Source organism: Oenanthe melanoleuca, chromosome 7, assembly GCF_029582105.1.
Source record: "Oenanthe melanoleuca isolate GR-GAL-2019-014 chromosome 7, OMel1.0, whole genome shotgun sequence".
In the NCBI taxonomy this organism is placed as follows: Eukaryota; Metazoa; Chordata; class Aves; order Passeriformes; family Muscicapidae; genus Oenanthe; species Oenanthe melanoleuca.
This window is the reverse complement of record NC_079341.1, coordinates 15,986,515-16,009,093: the sequence shown is the minus strand read 5'-3', so window position 1 is coordinate 16,009,093 and position 22,579 is coordinate 15,986,515. Positions and strand designations below refer to the sequence as shown.

Sequence of the window (22,579 nt, the reverse complement as noted above, 5' to 3'; positions counted from 1 at the left end):
CATCTTTGCATTTCCACGGCAGCCTAAACGTGATAAAGCCCTTAGAGGAGGCTCTCCATTTCTCCTCTTTTGATAAGGCTGCAAACGCAACTTGGTTTGTTGGGAACGGCTCTGGATGCCTTTGTGCTTCCTAAAAGAGCATAAATAATTAAAGTTTGGCAGAGAGGAAAAGCTTTCTTGCAGAACTGTAGTGGCAATAAATGAAATGACTCAGAATCTCTTCTCCAGTCGGTTTTTACGAGAGCTGCCAGACAGTGTCTGTTCACGTTCTCCAGATACTAGGGGCGCCATAACAAAGTTAAGGTCAAGTTAGTGTCTTATCTTGGGTGGCACAAAAATACCGCATCTTCTCCAGCCGGACCGGGTATATTTTTAAGCCCAAACGTTACGCAAGTCTCTTTAATTTCCACGGAGAGCATTTGGAAATGTCTCTTGGACCTGAATACTTGGTGATTCCAGGCAACGATTGCAGATGTTTCAAGACGCCTAACGGTAAAGTATTCGCCTGACTGTGTACATGATGTGCATTTATGTTTCGATGCTGTTTAATCTGCGTAAGGGAAAAAGGAAAGAAAGGGGGGAGTGTGTGTGGGGGTGTTATTGTAATGTTCAGAGCTGGGCTGGGACCGACCCCAGGGTGAAAACGCTCTGGCAGGCGGGGACCCCCAGCTCTGCCTTATTCCAGCGGGGTCTCTGCTGTGATATTGGTCTCACATTTCCCAATTTAGATCGTTTCTTAAAGGACTAAGACGGCTTTCGTACTAAGAAATCGTCACCATGTCTTTGAACTTGAATTAGTTGAAACCGGTTGGCTCCTGCGCCAAAATTTAATCGATGCTAGGCTTGTTGCATCGAAAAGAAGGCGAAAGATTCTGGCTAAGGTGCAATTAGTTGTTTGAACGGTAAAGAAAATGAAACTCCAAAGGTTTCCAGAACCATCTCTCTTGACGAGATAGGCGATTAGAAACCTTGGGGGGGGCAAAATCCAAACGGAGCCCTGCCCTGCTTTGCTGCAAGGTCCAGGGTAATTAGTGACACAGGAGCCATTTTAACTGCGCAGACATCATTTTTGGGAGGTTGTTTTTTCTGTTGTAACAAAACCGAGAGGGCTCGAAAGCCGATGAAAGGAGGGAATGATGGTTCTGTGCTTTGATTTCCAGTGATAATTTGCAATTTGCAAGAGTAGAGTCTATCTGCTGGGAGCAATGTGTGGCGTTTGAGGTGTTTTGCGAGTGAGGGACCAAAGAAAAAAACAAAAAACCCAACTGTACAAAGAAAAGAGAAAAGGAGAGAAAGAGGCGGCGGTGGGAGGGTGCTAAGAATGAGCTCCATAATATCTGCCTGGCTTTGGTCTTTTTATTTTTAGAAAGGGCTAGCTGGGCTGCGGCATGGAAGCCCCTCGGGTAGCCCTCGACTGCTCTGGGGAGCCAGGGGATGCAGGAGGGGCCGTGCCGGTGGCGGTGGCGGCGGCGGGGCGGGGAGCAGGGTGCGGGGCGCAGCCCGGGCTGCGGGGCTCCCGCCCCCGGAGCACCTCCGCATCGCGTAGCCGGGGGCGAGCAGGATGCTCCTGCAGCAGCGGAGCCGAGCCCTCGGCGGGCACGGCCGCCTCGAGGAGCCGGGGAGCCCACGGGCCTGCTCCCCGCTTGCCTGGAGCTCCGTGGGGCCGGTTCCCCACCTGCCGGGCTCTCCGCTCGCTGTGGGACCCCGAGAGTGCCTTTGTGGAGGTGATATGGGGCCTGTCGACTTGCCGGAGCCTCCGCCCGGGATTGCTGGGGTGTCCGCAGGCGGCCGTGCTCGGCCTGGGGAGCTCGCCCAGATATCGGGTTTATTTGGAGAGCGACATGTGGTGGAGCTAACCTGGCTATGCTGTACAGTGGCGGAAAAACCCATTCCCATAGAGAGCTGGCAAATGTTTCTGGAATGAGGAATTGGTCGAGTATAGGGCTATTGCTGGCGCGTATTCGTTATTCTCCTCTCTTTTCAGCTTTTGCGGCCCTGTTTGTGCTTGTCTGTATAAAATAATATTTCAAGGAAAAAAGGAAAATTGGCAAAAATGAGCCCTCGAAGGCAGGGCGGGAGCGGGGCTGGCGGCTGCTGTGCGTGTCGCCTGCTCCTGAGTCTTGCTTTTCCCTTCCAATGAAAATGAACATTTTGGTGGGAGTTGGAGGCAGGGGAACAGAGGTCACTTTGTCTGCTGCTCTGCTTCCCAAGGAAACCGTGCTTGGTGGACTTCTTTTCCTGCCATAGCCCTCTGCCTTAGAGAGAGCCCGAAAGTATCTCCCTTTCGTAAATCCGGCTGCTGAGAGATGTTCTGTTTGCGTATTTCTCATTTCAGTTTGGCGCCCTGACACAAGTGCGCAGTGTTGGGGCTTATAAGCGAGGGAAAACGAGGTGATCGAAACTCAGGCTTTGAATTTCGTGACCGGTTTTGATGCCAACTGTGGATTGCAGGAGCCGGGCGGGCAGATCCGGTCGCACACTCCAATGTGTGAATGGGACTTGGCTTTCCTGAGTGAACCATCACCCACCCGCTCATCATCTGCTTGAGCGGCGGCCGGAGAGTATCGCTCCCTCTGAGGAGGAAGCGATCACGTTTCCGAGCCGGGGGTGCCCGTCCGTGAGCCCCAAGGCTCGCTCCGGGGGCCGCTCCCCGGCGGTGGCGGTGCTCCCCCCTCGCTGCCCGGGTTGCGATGCGGGCGGGGGGCTGCGCGCCGTGGGGCTCCGCGCCGGGCTCCGGCGGTGGGCAGGCGCCTGCCCGGGCGGCGCGGCCCCAGGTGATCCGCACCACCTACGTGCATCTCGCATCGCCTGCTGAAAGGATGAGACTTAAAACCGGCTATATTTGTACAAACTGCGCGCTCGCCTCCCCGTGCTGGGAGGGCTCTTTGGAGAGATCTTAGGAGCCTTTCCGAGGGGCTGATATAGATATAAGGACATTTCTACATCGCGTCACGTGACATAATTACCACTAGAATCAATCAAGATGAATTGCACGTCAGCACACGGTGGGGATTTTTTCTTAGTTGATCCTGTCCAAACCCTCTTGTGCAATAGATGGATCTTGTTCAATGCATTGAAGCCTCCTGGTCGCTTGCAATCGCAAAAAGGAAGACATGACTGAGTTTGACGATTGCAGTCACGGCACATCCAATATGTATCTGCCAGGGTGCGCCTATTACGTCTCACCCTCAGATTTCTCGACGAAACCCTCTTTTTTGTCTCAATCGTCGTCCTGTCAAATGACTTTTCCTTATTCTTCTAATTTACCTCATGTTCAACCTGTGCGTGAAGTAGCATTCAGGGAATACGGATTAGAGCGCAGCAAATGGCAGTATAGGGGCAGTTATGCTCCTTATTACTCAGCTGAAGAGGTGATGCACAGAGACTTTCTGCAGCCTGCGAACAGGAGGACGGAAATGTTGTTCAAAACGGACCCTGTCTGCGGCCACCACGGACCGTCTCCCGCCGCCTCCAACTTCTACAGCTCGGTGGGGAGGAACGGCATCCTGCCGCAAGGCTTCGACCAGTTTTACGAGACAGCCCCCGGACCCCCGTACCAGCAGCACTCCGAGAGCGAGGGGGACGCCGAGAAGGGCGACTTGAAAGCCCAGAACAGCACTTGTAGTAAAACACCTTCCAGCCAGGAGAAGAAAGTGACACCAGCAAACAGCGCCGATTCCCCTTCTGGTGAGGCTGTTGCAGAGAAGAGCAACAGTTCAGGTAGGTATCAGTAGTAAATTGGGGGCAAGAGTACAAGGCCAACACTTTGTCAAGCCGCATTTTATGTGCAATTTTATAAGCATCCAAAGGATTTTATATATCCTATAAGATTTCCTTTACCGTTGTAAAGCGTGTTTACGATAGGAAACCAATTTAGGTGGGCTTAAGGTATTCTTGGAAGAGGATATTAATTGTTATTAAATTGTTGATTCATCGGGGGGAGATGGAGAGATTTCACAGGTAGTGCTCAGAGCTGCCTTCGGTTTAGAGCTTAAGATCCTAGTTTGTTTGGGGCGGGGGTGTGTGTGAGAGGAGTTTGAGAAACTTGGAATTTTTCCAGCCCATTTAAATATCTCTCTGTATTGCTCGAAGAGCTCTCTTTTAAGGAGAAGTTGGGAAATATTAGCTTTTTTTGCTAAGTCATCCGGAGATTATAAGCGTCAGGAATATTTTTTGAAGTGCTAGGGGGCTGCTTTCCACTCAATGGGATATTATCAAAGTCTCTGATCAAATCCTAGCTGAGCATGTTCGTAGTAACAGCGTAAATCAGTTTCTTCTTTCTTGAATTTCAGCAATTCCCCAGCGATCAAGGAAAAAGAGGTGCCCCTATACCAAATATCAGATAAGAGAACTGGAACGGGAATTTTTCTTCAACGTGTACATAAACAAAGAGAAGAGACTGCAGCTGTCCAGAATGCTCAACCTCACTGACCGGCAAGTTAAAATCTGGTTCCAGAATCGAAGGATGAAAGAAAAGAAACTAAACAGAGATCGACTCCAATATTTCACAGGGAATCCCTTGTTTTGAAAAAAAAAAAAAAAAAAAAGAAAAAAAGAAAAAAAAAAAAGAAAGTTAAAAAAAATTAAAAAAAAAAAAAAAGAAAAAAAAGGAAAAATTAAAAAGAAAAAGAAAGCAAGAGAACAGGAAGAAAGAAGAAAAACAAAGAATACATCGGTCTCTCTGACCTACCATCTGAATGCAAAAGTTAATTTGTTTACTTGACACATCCACCCTGCGGAACTCAAAGTTTCATTTTCATGTGCAACTCCCCACACTGAATGGCCACTGGAGATTTCGGGGCTTGGCGGAGCAGATTCCTGATAAGGGGAAACTAGGGTAAATCCAACTGTCCACTCTCGAGTGTTTTTCGCCAAAGGTGCTTTTTTTTTCCTCTCCCACAGTACCAGCAATGGACCTGCAGTGTGTCTGGTAGTTGTTGCTTACAATTCATTGAGTTCGGGGGGGGCTCTGTCGTTGCTTTTGAGCTAGGATAACACTTTCCTCCCTTTAAGTGAATGCGGTTTATTTAAGAGATGGTAAATGTACGCTCGCTATATATAAAGTATATATATATATGTTTCTATTGTCATCCAAAAGCATGGGCCACTGTCTTTTTCATGTGAATAAATGGTTTCTAGTAAAGTTAAGGTTATAACTTCCGTGCACTGTATGGATTTCCATCTCCGAAGGATCCTAGCGTTTTCCGGGTTAGAGCCAAGTTCAGTTAAATAATAACGCGAGGAAGCCTAGTGGGGTTATTTTAAAAGCATTTTAATTAAGTAATAGCTCAGATGCCTAGTGCTCCCTTTGTAGGTATGCGTACCTTCCCCGCTCGCTGTGAGACAGAGCCAACATGGCTGTCTGCAGACCATCACTCCTGATGGTGCTACCATTGCTATAAACAACGAAAAAGGCTTTTCGTTTAACTGGTCAGGCTCCAAATAAGCCCAGAATCCCCGACGTCAATGACTGTTTACTTGTTACTAGTGAAGAGCAAGGCAGAAAGACCGAGGGCTTGGAGCGAGTGAGACAAGAGGGAGCTATAAACAATTGGCACTAGCTGGGGGAAAAAAATAAAAGGACAAAAAAAAAAAAAAAGAAAAAAGAAAAAAAAAAAAGAAAAAAAAAAAGAAAATTGAAGAAAATTAAAAAAAAAAAAAAAAAGCCAAACCGAAACCACCCCCAAGGCTTTCGGGAGCAGAGGGGTGGTTCTCTGAAATGTGATTGCGGCAGGGCTGAGCTGAGCTGAGCGCGCTGCGGCCGCGGCGGGCCCCGCCGGGGGCCGGCACCCGGAGGAGATCCGCTCCGCTCCTGCCGCTTTATCTTGCGTGACCTGGCTGGGCTGTTTACAAAACCTTGAACTGTCTAGACAACACCATAAAACCCGAGGTTCTAAACAGCTTAATTGGGTTATATTATACACCTTCTGGTGGGCGAAAAAGAGATTTCCGCAATGTGCAATAAAGGCGACGAGTGAGAAAAGAATTTGCCTTTTTTGAATAGGACGAGGTGGCTCTCGCTACGCTCGCAGGCAGGGAAGGCAAAAGTGCCAACTAAGTCAGGAAAAGACTGAGAATTCAAAAAATAGAGAAATAGAAGAGGAGGGAGGCATGACTAAAAAAAAATTTTTTTTAAACACTTTAGCAAGAAAAACATAAGTGTATGCCTTTGAACTTCCAAAATGTCAAGGTCATCACCTTTAACCTTTCTGAATAATTAGGCGCCTTAAGGTTCCTCTGTTATTTTCAACCACCACCCACTCTCTCTCTGTCTCACTCTCTCCCTCCCTCCCTCGCTCTTTCTCACACACACGCACAGCCACACACACACATTTTACCGCATAGCTGGCCATATTAGCAAATGCATCATAACGCAAAGAAAATCCCGGCTGGGTCGAGGTGAGCTCTCGGCGTCGTGCACTGAGCGTGCCCTGCTCCAGTCCCTGCCAGCTGGAGCACAAGGGGCTCCTCACTTCCCTCTCTTTCTCTTCCGCGCCCTGGGAATTCGACCCAAAATTATTTTTCCTTTTTTTTTTTTTTTTTTTTTTTTTTTTTTTTTTTTTTTTTGTCTTTCCCTCCCCCCTTTAGTTCATAAGAAAAAGAGGGTTTTGCTTAGAAAAGAGTTTTTAAAAAAGGTAGGAAATGTCTCTAATGTAGGGAGAAAGACGATGTTTTTGTGCGGTTTCTCCACAAAGCCCATTAATTAAAAATGCGCGAACTCGGGGGAATTCCTCACGGCATTTTGCCTGACCTTATAGCAAAATTCTCGCGTGTCTCCCGATCCTTAATCCACAGGGTGAGAACGACTCGTTAGGTTTTCTGTTCCCTGCAGGGCTTTAACAGCCTATCTCAGCTTATTAATACCCCTTCAAAATGCCGAAACACCGCAAAATCGAGCCGCGGAAACCGAAACGCCGCGGCACTAATCTTACATAAATGCTCAATGATAGCGGTGTTAAGTTTCTATTTAAAAAGAAAGGAAGAAACCCATGGCTGAGAGCAAATTGAGCTGAGGAGAAAGACCTGGAGAGGAGAAAATTCCCGGTGTCTGGCGGGCAGCGGCCACAGGAGGGCGCGCCCAGGCGCTGCAATGCCGCAGCCTCTGGTGCTCCAGTCTCTTTTCCCCCTAATAATAATTCCACTGCTAATAAAATATCTAATATATAAGTAACGATAAGATTTCAGGGCCTTCCAAATGAGAAAATAAAGCATCAAAAAGATTTATTAAACAAATAACCCATAACCGTGACGTGCTGGAGAAATATGCCACTTTAAAAGAATTTTTTTTTTGGTCGTAATCTTTTATAATGCATCCGAGCTTTAAAAAAAATCCCATAATTTTAAGAAAGGGGAAAAAAATCAAACCCCAAAGATATTCAGAATTCGTTCCCCAGAACGAAAATCTATCTACTTCTTTAAGGATAGCCTCAATGCGAGTGGAACAAAAGTAATATAAAAGACATGCCTTTCCACAATTTATCTCTGATTCTTACCCGAGAATTTTCTTAAATAAACCTCTAGGTACAGAAAACATAATGTTAAAAACGTATTTTATTTAAAGGCGAGATTAACATTAGCTCCTGAGAGTGCTTATCTTTTAAAAGAAAGACAGAGAGACTAAAGAGAAAAGGAGATATTTTTAATATCCTAACGTCACCTTGCCAAGGCATCGCTGAATGAAGTCCCTCTCTTTAAAAGTGCTATGGAGATCTATTAAAATGAAAGTAGAGCTTACAGAATTAAAGTGAATCTTGTGAAATTTTTGGGCGTTCTCCAATAACCGAGCATGTTCTGTCTTTCTGAGATTTTTTAAAATTTTGCTTTATCTTTTTTTTTTCCCTTCCAGTGGGCACTTTTGGTCAGAACCTGGGGAAAGAAATGGTTTCGCTGCTGTCTGCTTATTTGCAGAATTCATCGAAATTTATTTCATGTTGGCTTAGCATTATTCCACATTTTTTAAAGCCTAGTCTCTTGCGAACGCATTTGTTGGCACTTCGTCTGCTGGATTGTTGGTGTGTGGTTTATTTTTCTTTTTTTTTTTTTTTTTTCTTTTCCTTTTTTTTTTTTTTTTTTTTCCAGAAGTTCATTGTTAACACTTTCCTAGAAATAGCATTTCCGTCGGTAATAAAACGGCATTGTGCAATCCAAAATCCTTGGGATCCCTGAAGCCAGAGGTAGCCCTTGCAGGCAGAGCCGTATCCCGGAGGAAAATGTGGACATACACTTTCCTAGGGGAAAATGTTTAGCGAAGATTTTGTGTATGTTTATCTTGGCGTGAGAGGGCTCCTTGCGAGAGCCCACACTAACCCCGAGCCCATTAGGCTTCATTCGAGGTGCTTCAGCCCCTCGCAATTACAGTGAGGCCGAACTCAGAGAATGTGAACGGGTGATGGGAACCAGAGTGCGCTGTTAATTTTGGAAAATTGTATCTATACACCAGAACATGGACATGCCGCATTCTTCTCCTTTTTTTATTTTTGAACCATTGTGTAAATGTGATGATTCTGTGCTAGCCTGTAACCTCTTCTATTTTTCCTTTTTACCCCTTTCTCAGTTAACTTCCTCTAGATAGAAAAGATTGTGAGCTATTTCCAAATGTCTTTGGGCTTGTCCTTCTAGTAGAACGAAAAGGGTATTTGTTTATTTTCTGATTAAAATATAAATGCTGCAGGAAGTTGCCGAAAGATAGATGTGCAGCACAAATACCGAGGCTGAAGGCTGCCAATATACACGCTAAAAACTCATCACACTCAGGCACTTTTGTGTCCGCAAAAATATGGAAATACAATAGGAGAAGGGCTGGGGCTTAGGGCGAAGCTGAGCGTACGGTCAGTGCTACTGTGTGATCCTTACGCTCAGAAATAAGACCTTGGAAGAAAAGACCAGAGTGCTATTTTGTTTATTTTATAGGCTTTCATATTTAGGAAAAATCGTAATGCCATCAGTATGCCGTCTCTGTCCCTTAACCTCGGACAAAAAAAAATCTAGAGAATTTGAGCCCTCAGCCCAGACACCGACTCTCTCTATGAAAATACGGCACATAGAAATCTGGGCAACGTGACAGTTACTTTAATAAAAGAAGAAAGGGCACAATATCGCAGCCAATTTTTTTTTTTTCTTAAATAAAATTTTTCTCAATGTCCCTGCAATATAACAGCATGGTAGAAAATATACAGTCCGCTCGTTTAAGGACACCCTAAATAAAATGGTGAAATCAAGTAAATCAAAGGAAATTTACTAAAAGCTTCCTGGGCTCCAGCCTATTTTAAAATTAAGACATTTCTCGCAATACATTTGTTACTGAAGGCATCTGCAAAATATCTAGCTTCTTTCGTACCCCTCTCCCATCCCCCTCACATAATGAGACACAAACACAGCAAATTGCAACTATGAGAATGCTCGGCACAGCCGAGACAAAAACATAATCATATCACCAGTAATAAGGTTCAGGGAGATAAGGCAGTGAAAATTAAGCCCTGCTGCCACGTCTGGTAACCTCCAGTTTTTAGCCCTGACATTTGCTAGAGGAGAAAACTCTAATGTCCACCTATGCTTTATTACAAACAGTAATTTACATCTGCATGGACCCATTGGTTGGGGCATTTTTTCACCCTCGTTCGGAAAAATATGGGGCTCTGAGAGCAAAACCTTTATATTAATGTAGATTGTATATCTCATTTATTGCACAATATTGATTTATTTATTAATGTTAATTACTTTATTCCATTTTAATATGATTTAAAACAATAGTGACATTAAATGCCCAGAGCCTAAGTCCCCAGTTCCCCAATGGCTCTCGCATGTTTATTCAACTTCTATTTACATCAAACTTAAACTTTCTACTGTTCATTTTCAATAAAAAATTGCTGCCCGTTTTTAAAACCCTCATGATTTACCGTGAGCGAAGGGTCTTATGAAGCCGTTTGCCAGTCCTGAACGCAATATTTAAATTATTATAATCACAACAGTCATCTGAGTTTCCGTGTAGTGACATGCATGAAATTAATATTTTCAATTACAAAAAATCAAAGAGCCCTCATGTCTAATCAGGCGCCCAGAATTCAGCTCCTCCAGCAGCAGCAGCAGCAGCAACAGCAGCAGCAGCAGCGAGGCCGGCGTGGAAAGCAGCTCAGCATTTGCTTATTGTTTTAACTTTGCTGTTGGGCGAAACCCGCCGCAAACCTCTGGGCTGATACTTTCAGCTGGGATATTTCTGGGACCCCCTTTTCTTACAGTGTAAATAAAGATTATGAAAGAACCATTTGATGGGCATAAAATTCCTGATTAGATTTAACAGTCAAGCCTTAAACTGCGTCAAGAAAAATAGTATTTTGTTTCTTTAAACTCTGTGGGTTGTCCAGGCTGTTGTTGAAGAGGAGGAAATTGCTAGAAGGCGAGGGGGGGGACGCGGCGCTCCGAGGGAGCGTCGTGGGCTCCGGCGCGGCTTCTTCCCCGGCGCAGGCGAGTGTTAGCCATGGCTCTGATCATGATCTTACGTGGCCGCAGCGCCCGCCGCTCGGCTCAGCCCCGGCGCCGGCCAAGCGTGCCCGGGGAGGGCAGCGGCTGCGCCAGGCGCAGGGGACGCTGCCGAAAGAGCCTGCGAGCAGCGAATATTACCAAGGTAATATTTAAACTCTCCGGCAACCCAGGAGCTGGAGACTGCAGCTATAAAAGACACTGGCTCTTAACCTGACAATGATGTTGTATTTGAACAGCTGCGATAAGGTTTTAAAAGGTCTGTCTCATTGCCACCGCGAAATTTTAAATAGGCTTATTGTTTCCAGCAGTCTAAAGTGTACGGTAAAGTACAAAAACATCAAAATGCCAGGAAACAGAGCAAAATTCAAATCCACGCTGGTGGAAAACGCATGTTTGTCGGCGTGCGGAAGGCGCATTTAAATTTTTTAAAATCCTTTCACGTGCTGCCTGCTCTTGGGGATCTGAAAGGGTGTTTTGATGGTAGAAAGGCCCAAAATAAACAGGCGAATGAGTCCCAAACAAAAATTATCAACAAGTTCACTTTGTGTGGATGAGGGTCCTTGACAACATTAGTCCCACATAAGAAATACTCCAGTTGGGAAAAAAAAAAAAAAAAAAAAAAAGGAAAAAGAAAAAAAAGAAAGAGAGAGAAAGGAAAGTAAAACGGTAAAGAGTAATAAACAGTTTCTACCTCCACTATTTAAAACGTAGTAGCTGCGGGTGCAAATACGGGTAAGGAGTGGGAGGAAAAACAATAAAACACGTTTAAAATGTTGGGACGGAAAACTGTGATCTGCCATGTAGACAGTTACTGTTGCCTTCTTCTGTTGGTAGCTTTCTTTGCTGTTTGTTTGTTTTATAATACAGATGCATTTATCATTCTGATTAAAAAAAAGGCAGAAAAAGTTGCTTAAAGGAGTTAAAGGAGTTGCAGTGAGGATATGATTTTCTGAGGATATGAGTTTCATTTTTGACGAGCAATACTACAGAAGGAGAAATTACCCTTTTGATGCTTTCGCTTTGCAGGGCAAGTGAAAAACCCACTTTTTTTTTTTTTTTTTTTTTTTTTTTTTCCTCCCCTTCCCCAGGCGGTCGAGAGAGAGCATTGTAAAATAATTTTAGGAATGTGGCTTCCCTATAAAATTCGAGTTATGACAAAAGTCCACCTTTTAATATTTGACGATTTGTGTTAAAACAAAAATTGACCTTCTCGGTTAGCAGCTAGGAAAAAAATCAATAGTATAATTTTCAATAATTCATAACGCGAACGCCATTATGCTAAATCTTAACTATTAATCTTATCCTTTACAATGTCTCGATTGATTTGTTAATAAAATATCTTCCCGTGCGCGGCAACAGAGGGTATAACTCTTGAAAAAGCTTCAGAAGCAAGAAAATTACCGAGTAGCCCGAGAATGTAGATGAGGGTTTTATTGATCGCCCCTGATTCTCCTTAATACGCATTAATAAATCCCGCAACCTTTTGTCCCCGCGCTTGTCAGCGGCGGGGCTCTTTCGGGAGCCATGGCGGGCGGGCGCGGTTCCGCGGCGCGCCGGGGCCGCGCGGGCGGGCGCGGAGGTTGCGCGGGCGGGGGCGCGCGGGCCGGGCCGGGCCGTGCCGCAGCGCGGGCGCGGTGCGCTGCCGGCGCGGCGCCGCAGGGGGCGCTGTTGACCGCGGCGGGGCGCGGCGGGGCGGCGCGGCGGGGCGCGTCAGCGGCGGGGCGGCGGCGCGCGGGGCGGCGGGCGCTGCCATTGGCCCGCCTGTCATGTGGTCGCGCGGAGGCATCCGCAATTACACGGGAATGTTTTCCTAGAGATGTCAGCCTACAAAGGACACAATCTCTCTTCCTCAAATTCCGCCCCAAAATGTCCTTTCCCAACAGCTCTCCTGCCGCTAATACTTTTTTAGTAGATTCTCTCATCAGTGCGTGCAGGAGTGACAGTTTCTACTCCAACAGCGCCAGCATGTATATGCCACCTAGCACAGACATTGGGACGTATGGGATGCAAACCTGTGGACTCCTTCCGTCTCTGGCTAAGAGAGAAGTTAATCACCAAAATATGGGTATGAATGTACATCCTTATATACCTCAAGTAGACACTTGGACAGACCCGAACAGATCTTGTCGAATAGAGCAACCTGTTACACAGCAGGTCCCCACTTGTTCCTTCACTACAAATATTAAAGAAGAAAGCAATTGCTGCATGTATTCCGATAAGAGATCCAAACTCATTTCTGCAGACGTCCCTTCCTACCAGAGGCTGGTGTCTGAATCATGTCCCATTGAGAACCCCGAGGTTCCCGTCCCAGGATATTTTAGACTGAGCCAGACCTACGCCACTGGGAAAACCCAAGAGTACAATAATAGCCCTGAAACGAGTTCAACTGTAATGTTACAGTTAAACCCTCGCGGCAGCTCCAAACCGCAGATATCTGCTCAACTTCAGCTGGAAAAGAAAATGAATGAAAACCCGAACAACCAAGACAGCACCGCTAAAGTCTCTCAAGTGGAAAGTCCCGAGCCCAAGTCCACGTTGCAAGAGGAGCGGAGCTGTCTGCCCGAAGGCTCCGTGTCCAGCCCAGAAGTCCAGGAGAAGGAGAGTAAAGGTCTGTATTACCGAGTTTAAGCCGTGCCGTGGTGTAACTCCAACACGCCAGCATCATAAAGCACGCTCGAATATACTAACGAGCATCACAGCCATCACATTTAATGCTAAGGAGTATCGGGCTGCAGGTGCTGTCTCTCTGAAGATTTTGGCAGGCAAAAATGCTACACAAAATGGTCCAAAGATTTTCCGTAGAGATCTGCCTTTCCCGTGCACGCAGACAGCCTCTGTGATGCGGGGAATATAGCCGTGTGCTCCGTAATGTGCTGCAGCAGCCAAAAGCAGCCCCATACCTCTAAAAAAAAGCAGGTCTGGAGGTTGTAAAATACGAGCAGCTCAACTTTTCTCTCGTAGTATTTCGCTGCTTTTTTTTTTTTTTTTTTTTTTTTTTTTTTTTTTTTTTTTTTTCCACTGAGCCTTACTGCGGTTTGATTGCATTTAAAGTTAATTACGATCCTCTTAAAATAGGTGAGGAATAGGTGCTAGCAGGCTGGGTAAAGTTGGAAAGAAATGCACAATGGAAGCAGCAGCCCGCTATCTGCCTGGTCCAAGGGTGGAATATTTCAATGTGGTGCTTTAGATAACCTTGGGTAGGTCTCCAAAAGTGCACCAGTATTTTGAAATGCTTTTGAAAGCTGAAAGTGGTGGCTCACTGATTTTATTTTCCCTTTTAAAGTGCATTAACGCCTTTCTTTCGAACGGCGTGTATCGAAGAATCCGAAAACGAGAAATTTTCTGCTATCAAAATGTACTTTGCAACCTCTAGGTCGATTTTTACCCTCTGTGTGCATTGAGAATTTCTTTATCTGAATTATATTTAGTAGGTCAGGTCTAATTTCATGTGGGGTAGATTTCTTTCTGGTGGGGAAAAGAAAACCTAAAAGGAGAATGAAAAAAAAATTACAAAAAATTCCAAGTCAGGGGGTCGTAATTTCTTGTATATAATTTTGTCTGGGAAATGTCTATATATCTGTTTATAGGTGTGCTTGCGTGTTTCAGCTGATGTTTGTGGGGATGCTGCTTCAAAATACAATGCGAGATTATTTTGTAATTGGAATATTTCCGTGGCAATTGTCGTGGGAGCCCGAGTCGGCCATGGCGAGGCTAGACCCGTTAAGATGTGTCCATGGGGCGGATGGCAGGTTAAATATTGTTGAAATGCTAGACGCCGGCCGAAAACTTGAGAGACCCTTGCTGGCAGGAGCAGGAGAGCGGGGTGGCCGCAGGGCAGGGTGCCGTGCTGGGGACAGGCGAGCCCAGCCTGGCAGCAGGTCCCCTCGCTGAGCCCACACCTCGCCCGAGCGGTGTTTAATGCCCACATCCACCATATCTGCCAGACACTGCAGAGGAGGGGTCATGGCCAAGGGTACACTCTAACAGTCTGAGGTATTTTTGATTTTTTTTTTTCTTCTTCTTTGATTTTGATAGAGGAAATCAAGTCTGATACTCCAACAAGCAATTGGCTAACTGCAAAGAGTGGCAGAAAGAAGAGGTGTCCTTATACTAAACACCAAACACTGGAATTAGAGAAAGAGTTCTTATTCAATATGTATCTCACTCGAGAGCGCCGTCTAGAGATCAGTAAGAGCGTAAACCTCACTGACAGGCAGGTCAAGATTTGGTTTCAAAACCGCAGAATGAAGCTCAAGAAGATGAGCAGGGAGAACCGAATCCGGGAACTGACCGCTAATCTGACCTTCTCTTAAACCCTAACCCCGGGGGGGGGCACCAGTGAGGAATGGGCACAGCACCACCACTTGATAAAGGCAGGAGAGACTCTGGCAAAACCCGGCATTTTCCAGTTTTGTTTTGTTTTGTTTTGTTTTCTGATAGAATGTGACTCTTCGTCCTTCTTTTAGCGCTGCAAGTGAATATGTATTACTATGATGAGTATATATAAAACCTAGCACGTGTAATTTATTTTTGTTCTCATCGTAATGCAGGGTAACTATTATTGAATATTATCATTTGGTCTTAACTTATTGGAACTGTCGAACATCCAAGCAATGTGACTTTTTCATGTTTTTACTAACAAAATGGTATTTATGTGGGGCTGTTACACGGGCCATAACATTTTGAGTACATTCAATACTTTCAGAAAAAGAGTGGGGGGAAACTGTGGGGGCGGGGGGAAAGAGAAGCACATTATAATGTAACTATCCTCTCAAATGAACTTAGAGATTGTCCTTCGTAAAATGGAATATCTCCTTCTTCTCCATTGTAGACATTTCCTTGTGGTGCATATGTGGAATAGTAGTCGTTCAGCAGCAAATTGTCCTTCTTGTGCATGTTCTGTTTGCATGTATAATGCAATAAACTCTGTAAACTACTGCGGTTCCTTTGGTTTTCTGCAAATATTTAAAGCACGGATGCAGGTTGGTCTCCTGATCTTTCTCTATCAGTAACTTTTTGGACTGGTGTACCTTTTTTACCATATTCTGGTCTTTGTGTGTGTCTGCCTGGCAATCTTTCTTTCTTTTCCTCCATTTTTTTCCCTTCCTTTTTTTTTTTTTTTTTTTTTTTTCTAAGGGGTGGGGTGGAGACTGGGCCGGGAAATGATGTAAACCTAATTAATTTATAAATGTCTCTGTAAACAACTGATTAATTGATAAAATGTTGTGTGATGTTCGCAGTCTGACAAACTGAATGCAAAAAAAAAAAAAAAAAAAAAAACAACAAACCACAAAAAACCAAACCAAAAAAAAAAAAAAAAAAAAAAAAAAAAAAAAAAAAAGGAAAAAAAAAACGAAAAAGGAACCGATTTAAAAAAAAGAAAAAAATGTTGTAAAGTATTATGACCTAAACTGGACATCCTCATCCAATCAACTCGTACAACTCGTAAATGGTAAGTGATAAAAATATCCTTCTACTACAAGCTGTCAGGAATATGTGTGTCATTTTATTTGATGTTCGTATGTCGATTTAAAAAATATCACTCACTGCGTGTTTTCAATGTGCAGATTTTGTTTTCGTGTCTTTACCCGCTAAAAAAAAAAGAAGGAAAAACCAAGAAAAACCCTCCATAATAAATGCAAAGCTGAGCATAACTAAGTGTTAGGGAGCTCGATTTTCGGTCGGCTCAACAGCTTTCAGAAGACTGTGGATGGAAAAAATATTCCCTCAAAATATTCCCAGCATCTGGCGAGGTTGGCTTTTTTTTTGGAGCAGAAACCCTCCCAGTCGTGCTTACAAAAGTACACCAGTCTCTTCAGACCCACTTTTGTCACCCTGCACCGTTTCTGTTTGCTCAGAGATCGTTTTATTTCGCGCAATTCCATTTTAGTAGCACACATCCAGCTAATGACGTTCACGACTCTTAACCCTTTCTGTACATAGCTGAAAAATGGTATTAGCAGGGCTCTGCGCTGGCAGCTGAGGAAGGGCGTGTGTGCTGAGAGCGGATGAATGCCCCTGTGAGCAGATATACTAAGTAGAACTTCAAATAGCTTGCAAATGAACATGACTTCAAATTGAAGTGCAAATACTTGGGCATACTTTCACCTTCAAACGGGCACTGGAAAAGTAGCATGGCTACTGTTCGCGCTGGGAAACCAGCTTGCTCACAATCAACGCCCTTTTCTCCCCTAAGCTGTTTCTAAATCAAGAAATTAAACTCAAGATAGTGCCAATATTGTGCGACTTGGTGACAGATACTGCTCATAATGCTGTTGGTGGCATTCTGTTTGGTCTTTCGTCGCTGATATTTAATTTAAGCCAGTACTTCCTCATGTGCACATTTACTCATAGGGAAGAGGTTATATATTCCTCAAACCAAGGCATCATCATTTTGAAGCTGCGAGAGCCGTAAGAACCCGGGTACTTTGTGCTTGTTCCCCTTTCGAAAACAAACAACAAAACGGTGCTTAAAAAATACAAACCAAAAACACAAAACCCCCAAACCAACAAAACAACCCTAACTCTTTAAATGCTGCATACATTCGCAAGGCCTTTTCTTTTCCTTTAAAGACACTCGCTACAGCACCAGAGAAGTTTCGGCAGTGGGGAGTAAATAGCTGGCTCCATACCAAGGGTTTAACGTATGTAAAAAGGAGGCTCACCCTAATCTGCCTGCTTTATCAATTTATATGTGTTTGAAGTGAGGGGCATTTCTTCGCCATACCACAAATCCTGCGTCTGGAGAACAATGTAATTAGAAATTATAAAATCGCAGAAGAAAATGCTTAAGTCAAATGACCAAAAAAAAAAAAAAAAAAAAAAAAAAAAATTTAAAAAGGTAAACAAAAGGGTAAAGGAAAAGGAAAAAAAAAATAAGAGAAAAAAAAAAAGGAAAAAAAGGAAGAAAACAACCTAGGAGAGCAATAAATCATTAAATAAACAGGAATTTCAGTCCCTTCCTCAAAACGGCCCGCGAGTAGGAAGTGTTTTCCCAGCGCTGCTGTCCGTGCCCCCGGCGGGCTGTGCTGCGGGCTCGCCACTAACTCTCTGCGTTTCCTCCAGATCCCGACACAGCCACGGTCCCTCGCCCGGGGAAGCAGGCGTGGGCAGAAGACCATGGGTAATCCACTTTTCAATACTAACGGGGCATCGTTGCGCTCGGACAAGGAAAACCAGGCCGGGAGGGAAGGGTGGGGAGGGAAGGCATGGAAAAGAAAGAAAAGCGGGCAAAAAAAAAAAAAAAAAAAAATCTCACGTAGGCATTGAACGTGGCTCCCCCTGAACTAGGGGCGGAGGAGACAGCTCTGCCGGCGAGCTGGGGTCAGCGACAGCCCCGCGCCCTCCGCGGGCCGAGCCTGTCCGGGAGTGCGGGGCCAGGCCAGCTCCTGCAGCTGCCTTCGCCCGCGTCCCTCCCGGGCCGCACCCGACACCTCGAGGGGGGCTGTGTTAAGGCTGTGTAGCCCCAAAATTCCGCAGATAGAGGAGCATGTGTTCAGCCACACGTCAGTTGTGCTCGGAGACACAGGCTTTGCTGTTTCCATCCGTCCATTTTATTAGGGACACATTAATCTATAATCAAATACACCTCATAAAATTTTTATTGAAAGGCATAAAATCATTACAGAGGTCTTCCACCTGTTTTAAAACAACACAATGGGCATCTCTTTTTAAAAGTGCATCCTTTCCACGGAAACTTTCTGTCCGGGGGTGGGGGGAGCGGATAATAATACCCGCACATGCTCTGAAATATGGAAGTACCGCAATGTGCTTTTACTGTAACATTTTCCTGTTTTATGAGAAGTCGTTACAGTCCCAGCTTGCGATGGTTTGTTTTTACAGGCAAGAATCCCCCTTTCCCAGCGGGTTCCCTCAGCAGCTTGGAGTGTGATTAGCAAGCCAAGGCTGTTGGATTTATTTAAACACCCTGCCTCTCATTGATTAAGAAATGAATGGCAGAAATCGCTCAAAGAAGGTGAAGAAATAGTCCGCACCCGCCGCGGCCGTGGGCTGCCAGCGCGGCCACGCCCGCCGCGCCCCGGGCAGGCAGGGCACACGGGCAGGGGACACGGGCAGGGGACACGGGCAGGGGACACGGGGCACACGGGCAGAGCTCACGGGCGGGCAGGGTGGGCAAGCAGGGCAGGAAGGCAAGCGGGGAGGGCAGGGCAGGGCAGGGCGGGCAGCCGGGCACGCAGGGCAGGGCAGGGCAGGGCAGGGCGGGCGGCCCCGGCGCGGTGCGGGGGCGCAGGAGGTGCGGCGCGCTGTGCGGGGCCCTTGTTGATGATGATTTTTTTTTTAATCACAGCAGCCCCAGTTTAGCGGATTGATTTACTCGCAGTATTGGTAAATATGATCACGTGGGCTCCGCAACCAATGGTTGAGGGTTGCAGTCTGCAAAATACTACGATTGTTCTCCGGGAGGGTATCATATACAGTTAACAGTGTAACCTTTTATATGACTAAGAGGGGAGCCTAAAATGTCGTCTAGTGGCACCATAAGTAACTATTATGTCGATTCTCTCATAGGCCATGAAAGCGAAGAAGTTTATGGGAGTAGATTCGTCCAGGGAGGTCACAGTGCGACCTCCAGGCCATCAGGTGTTGCAGAGGGTTCAGATTTTTCCTCTTGTAGCTTTGCACCAAAATCCACCGTGTTTTCCACCTCCTGGTCCACTGTTCACCACCAGCCGTCTGCGGCAATGACCGGGATCTACCACCCCTACATGCACCAGCCCCACTTAGGGGCAGCCGACGCCGGCCGCTACGTGCGCTCCTGGATCGAGCCCTTCCCGGGCTTCCCGGGCGGCGGCGGCGGCGGAGGCAGCGGCGGCAGCGGCAGCGGAGGCAGCGGAGGCAGCAGCAGCGGCGGCTCCGCGTCCAGCTCCGGCTCCTCCAACGGGCGCCACTACGGGATAAAGCCGGAGACGGGAGCAGCCGCCTCCTCGTCTTCCTCCTCCTCTTCCTCCTCCTCCAAAAGGACTGAGTGCTCCTCGTCTCGGGAGTCCCAGGGGATCGGTGTGCCCGAGTACACGTGCAGCTCCTTCCTCCAGGAGTCCCGGGAGAAAGCGCCTGCCGGCAGCTCCAAGGACCCCGCCGCCTGCAGCCACAACCCCAGCCCAAGCAGCGATCTGAAAGAGGAGAAGCAGCAGCAACTTGACCCAAGTAAGTAAAAAAGAAGAAAGAAAAAAAAGGAGGAAAGAAAGAAAGACGAGAAAGAAAAAGACAAAACAAAATAGGCAGTGGGAGAGACAGAGAGGAATAGAGACAGGAATGGGTGCTGAGAGGGAGAAAAAGAAAGAAAGAAAGAGAGAGAGAGAAGGAGAGAAGGAAGGAAGGAAAGTAAGGAAGGAAGCAAGGAAGGAAGGAAGAAAGAAAGAAAGAAAGAAAGAAAGAAAGAAAGAAAGAAAGAAAGAAAGAAAGAAATTGCCCCTTTGATTTATTGCCGAAACCTGTAAGGCTCGAATGTGCAAAACTGATAGTTTTACTAACCTATAAAAACGTCTAGACGCCTACCCCAGCGCAAGCAGCAACAAGCACCCATAAAAGACTCCACATAACCACCTACCATCAAGACATCATTTGTACAGTAAACAGACTGGGGCATTAAGGCTTTTATGATAATTCCTCCAAAGTTGTGAAAACAGTCCATCCTTCGTTAAATTAATTTAACGACCTTTCTCTCCCCCCCCCTCCCCATTCCTTATATACCTCCCTTCTTCCAGATAACCCTGCAGCAAACTGGATCCACGCTCGTTCAACGAGGAAAAAGCGTTGTCCCTACACAAAGTATCAAACTCTGGAACTGGAAAAGGAATTTCTGTTTAACATGTACCTCACCCGAGACCGCCGTTACGAAGTAGCTAGGATTTTAAACCTCACAGAGAGACAGGTCAAAATCTGGTTTCAGAACAGAAGAATGAAAATGAAAAAGATGAACAAGGAGAAAGGCAATAAAGGAGACTAACACTGGGGCAAAAATGTAGTTGGGGGACTATTGATTTACATTTGAGTTTGGATTTTTATAGGGGGAGTGTGGGTTTTGGGGTTTGGGGGTTTTTTGTTTGTTTTGGGTTGTGGCTGCTTGTTTTTATTTGGTTGTGTGGGGGTGCTTTTTGGTTGTTTGGTTGGTTGTGTTTGTCCGGTTTTTTTTTTTTTTTTTTTTTTTTTTTTTTTTTTTTTTTTTTTTTTTTTTTTTTTTTTTTGTGATAGTTTGGTTTTATTCTTCCCTTGCACCCTTAGCCCCCCCATCCGTTCCTCCTCCTCCTGCATCACTCCACCCCAGGGACTTTACATCAATCTTTTTATTCTCTTTCTCTCTCTCTCCCTCTTTTTTTTTTTTTTTTTTTTTTTTTTTTTTTGGTAGAAGTGAAACGTGGTCTGTGTCAGGTATTGCAGGAAATTTTGTCTTGCTCGACAACGTGTTTTTCAGAGTCTCTTGATACTCCCCTCCTCCCTCCCAGACCATTTAGATGACAATATTGTAAGTGCACGTTAGCTTTGGAAACACTATCTGATGTTAATTGTTTGACATGTTTCTTAAAAGTGATGTAGACTAGATAGTTATTTTGCCAAAATAAAGGTAAGGAAATTAATTATAATTATGGTAATAAAATATATATTAAATTACAGTCGCTTAAATCAATGGGGGTTGCTGTGCTGTCCACGACCTACTAAGAGGAAATCTTTCCCCAAACTTCTGCTTTCTAGATCTGAATCCTTCGCAATAGATGCCACAGAGAGGCCACGAGCTACTTTCCCCCCTTTAGTGCACTGTTAGGAGGCTGTCTCATCCTCGGAGCCGCTCGCCACAGGCCTAACGCCTCCCGGTCCCCCGGCTAGCTGCCGTCCCTGCCCCCGGTGACTGTTGTATTAATTAACCACTCCGTGTCTCGAGCTACGGACCTGTTGTAATTGTTGTCAGTTATTACACAATAAAGTCTGCCGTGACCGAACCTCAGCGCTGCGGTGAGAGGAGAAATCTGTGCGCCCCTCGCGATGCGCCCTGCGCCGCCGGCCCTGCCGCGCATCCCCCGCGCATCCCGGGCCGCGGCTGCGGGAAAGGCCGCCCGAGTGCCGGCCAGCAGCACCCCTGGCACCTTCCCCCGCCGCCCTGAGCCGCGTTTCAGCCGGGGCTCGGCCCGAGAGGCCGGGTAGGTGCCCCCGCCGCCGCGCCGTGCGCGGCCCAGGTACCAGCGCTCTTCCAAACACCAGCGATCCCCTGGGATCGGTTAGGAAACACTTCCACACCAGGAGCCAAGGAAACATAGCGTTGCTTATTCGGTTAAACGTGGTTTTTATTCCTATTTTTTTTTTCCTAGTGGGTCGCTTCTAACCTCTGCTTTCTTTAACTGGGAGGCTGGGAGCTCTGGAGCTGCTGCCAAACGTTCGGCTTTGTTGGCGAGAGCTCATTTAGCAACGCGCCTCATGCCTTCTGCATTTATAAACACACATGACTTTATCAAGATAATTGAGATGAAGTTCATTGTAAAAAATGCTTTGTTTAAAGAGCAACCATTAAAATGAAGGACCCGTAAATATTTACGAGCAGTTCGGTTAATTCAAGATTAAGGGGAAAGCTGAGAGACCTGGTGTTTAATGTTTTTTACCTCTGTTAAAAAAAAAAAAAAAAAAAAAAAAAAAAAGAAAATAAAAAGAAAGCAAAAGCATGCACTGCCAGGAAAAGGTGTTGCATTGCTTCCCATCCATTGTCGAGAAGATACCTATAATTCTTTTAAAACAGGAAGAACCGAGGTATAATAAAACCATTGAGATGGCTAGACGTCTGGACCTAATGAGTTTACGATATGCTATGGCACTTTTCTTTGAAAGCACCTTATTTTGATGTTTGTGTTTGTTAGGGGGGAAAAAAAGGCAAAAAAATGCAGACAAACTAGGTCTTAAAACCTTGGACTATAAATTTCAGTATGTCAGCGTTGGGCCAAGGCAACAGACTCAAAAAAGACCTGAAGGTCACGAAACAGAGATTTTACGAAGTCTGCTTATTTGTTGAAATGTATTTTATTGGATATTCTACTGCAATGAATCCTATGATGCCAGCCTCAATATTTTTGCAAATACCCATGGGGGGAGGGGGTGA

At 45.7% G+C, this 22,579-nt stretch overlaps 3 protein-coding genes across 4 annotated transcripts; all 3 read left to right on the top strand.

Annotated features, from left to right (window-relative positions):
* Positions 1–237: 237 nt before the first annotated feature.
* On the top strand, positions 238–4,567 carry HOXD11 (homeobox D11). The gene is made up of 3 exons (XM_056495786.1): positions 238–492; positions 2,336–3,720; positions 4,293–4,567. Exons 2-3 carry the CDS (start codon positions 3,114–3,116, stop codon positions 4,526–4,528), a joined length of 843 nt encoding a protein of 280 aa, XP_056351761.1. The 5' UTR covers positions 238–492; positions 2,336–3,113; the 3' UTR covers positions 4,529–4,567.
* Positions 4,568–12,202: 7,635 nt separating this feature from the next.
* Positions 12,203–15,416, top strand: HOXD10 (homeobox D10). The gene is made up of 2 exons (XM_056495780.1): positions 12,203–13,087; positions 14,515–15,416. The coding sequence occupies exons 1-2, from the start codon at positions 12,346–12,348 to the stop codon at positions 14,790–14,792; spliced, it is 1,020 nt and encodes a 339-aa protein (XP_056351755.1). The 5' UTR covers positions 12,203–12,345; the 3' UTR covers positions 14,793–15,416.
* A 3,236-nt stretch (positions 15,417–18,652) lies between these two features.
* On the top strand, positions 18,653–21,439 carry HOXD9 (homeobox D9). Of its 2 annotated transcripts, XR_008840895.1 has the most exons (3): positions 18,653–19,644; positions 20,205–20,962; positions 21,190–21,439. XR_008840895.1 is itself a non-coding variant. In XM_056495782.1 (2 exons), exons 1-2 carry the CDS (start codon positions 18,960–18,962, stop codon positions 20,444–20,446), a joined length of 927 nt encoding a protein of 308 aa, XP_056351757.1. In that variant the 5' UTR covers positions 18,653–18,959; the 3' UTR covers positions 20,447–21,439. The 2 variants fall into 2 exon arrangements, 1 of the variants encoding a protein (XP_056351757.1); XM_056495782.1 differs by having other exon boundaries at positions 20,205–21,439.
* Positions 21,440–22,579: the final 1,140 nt, after the last annotated feature.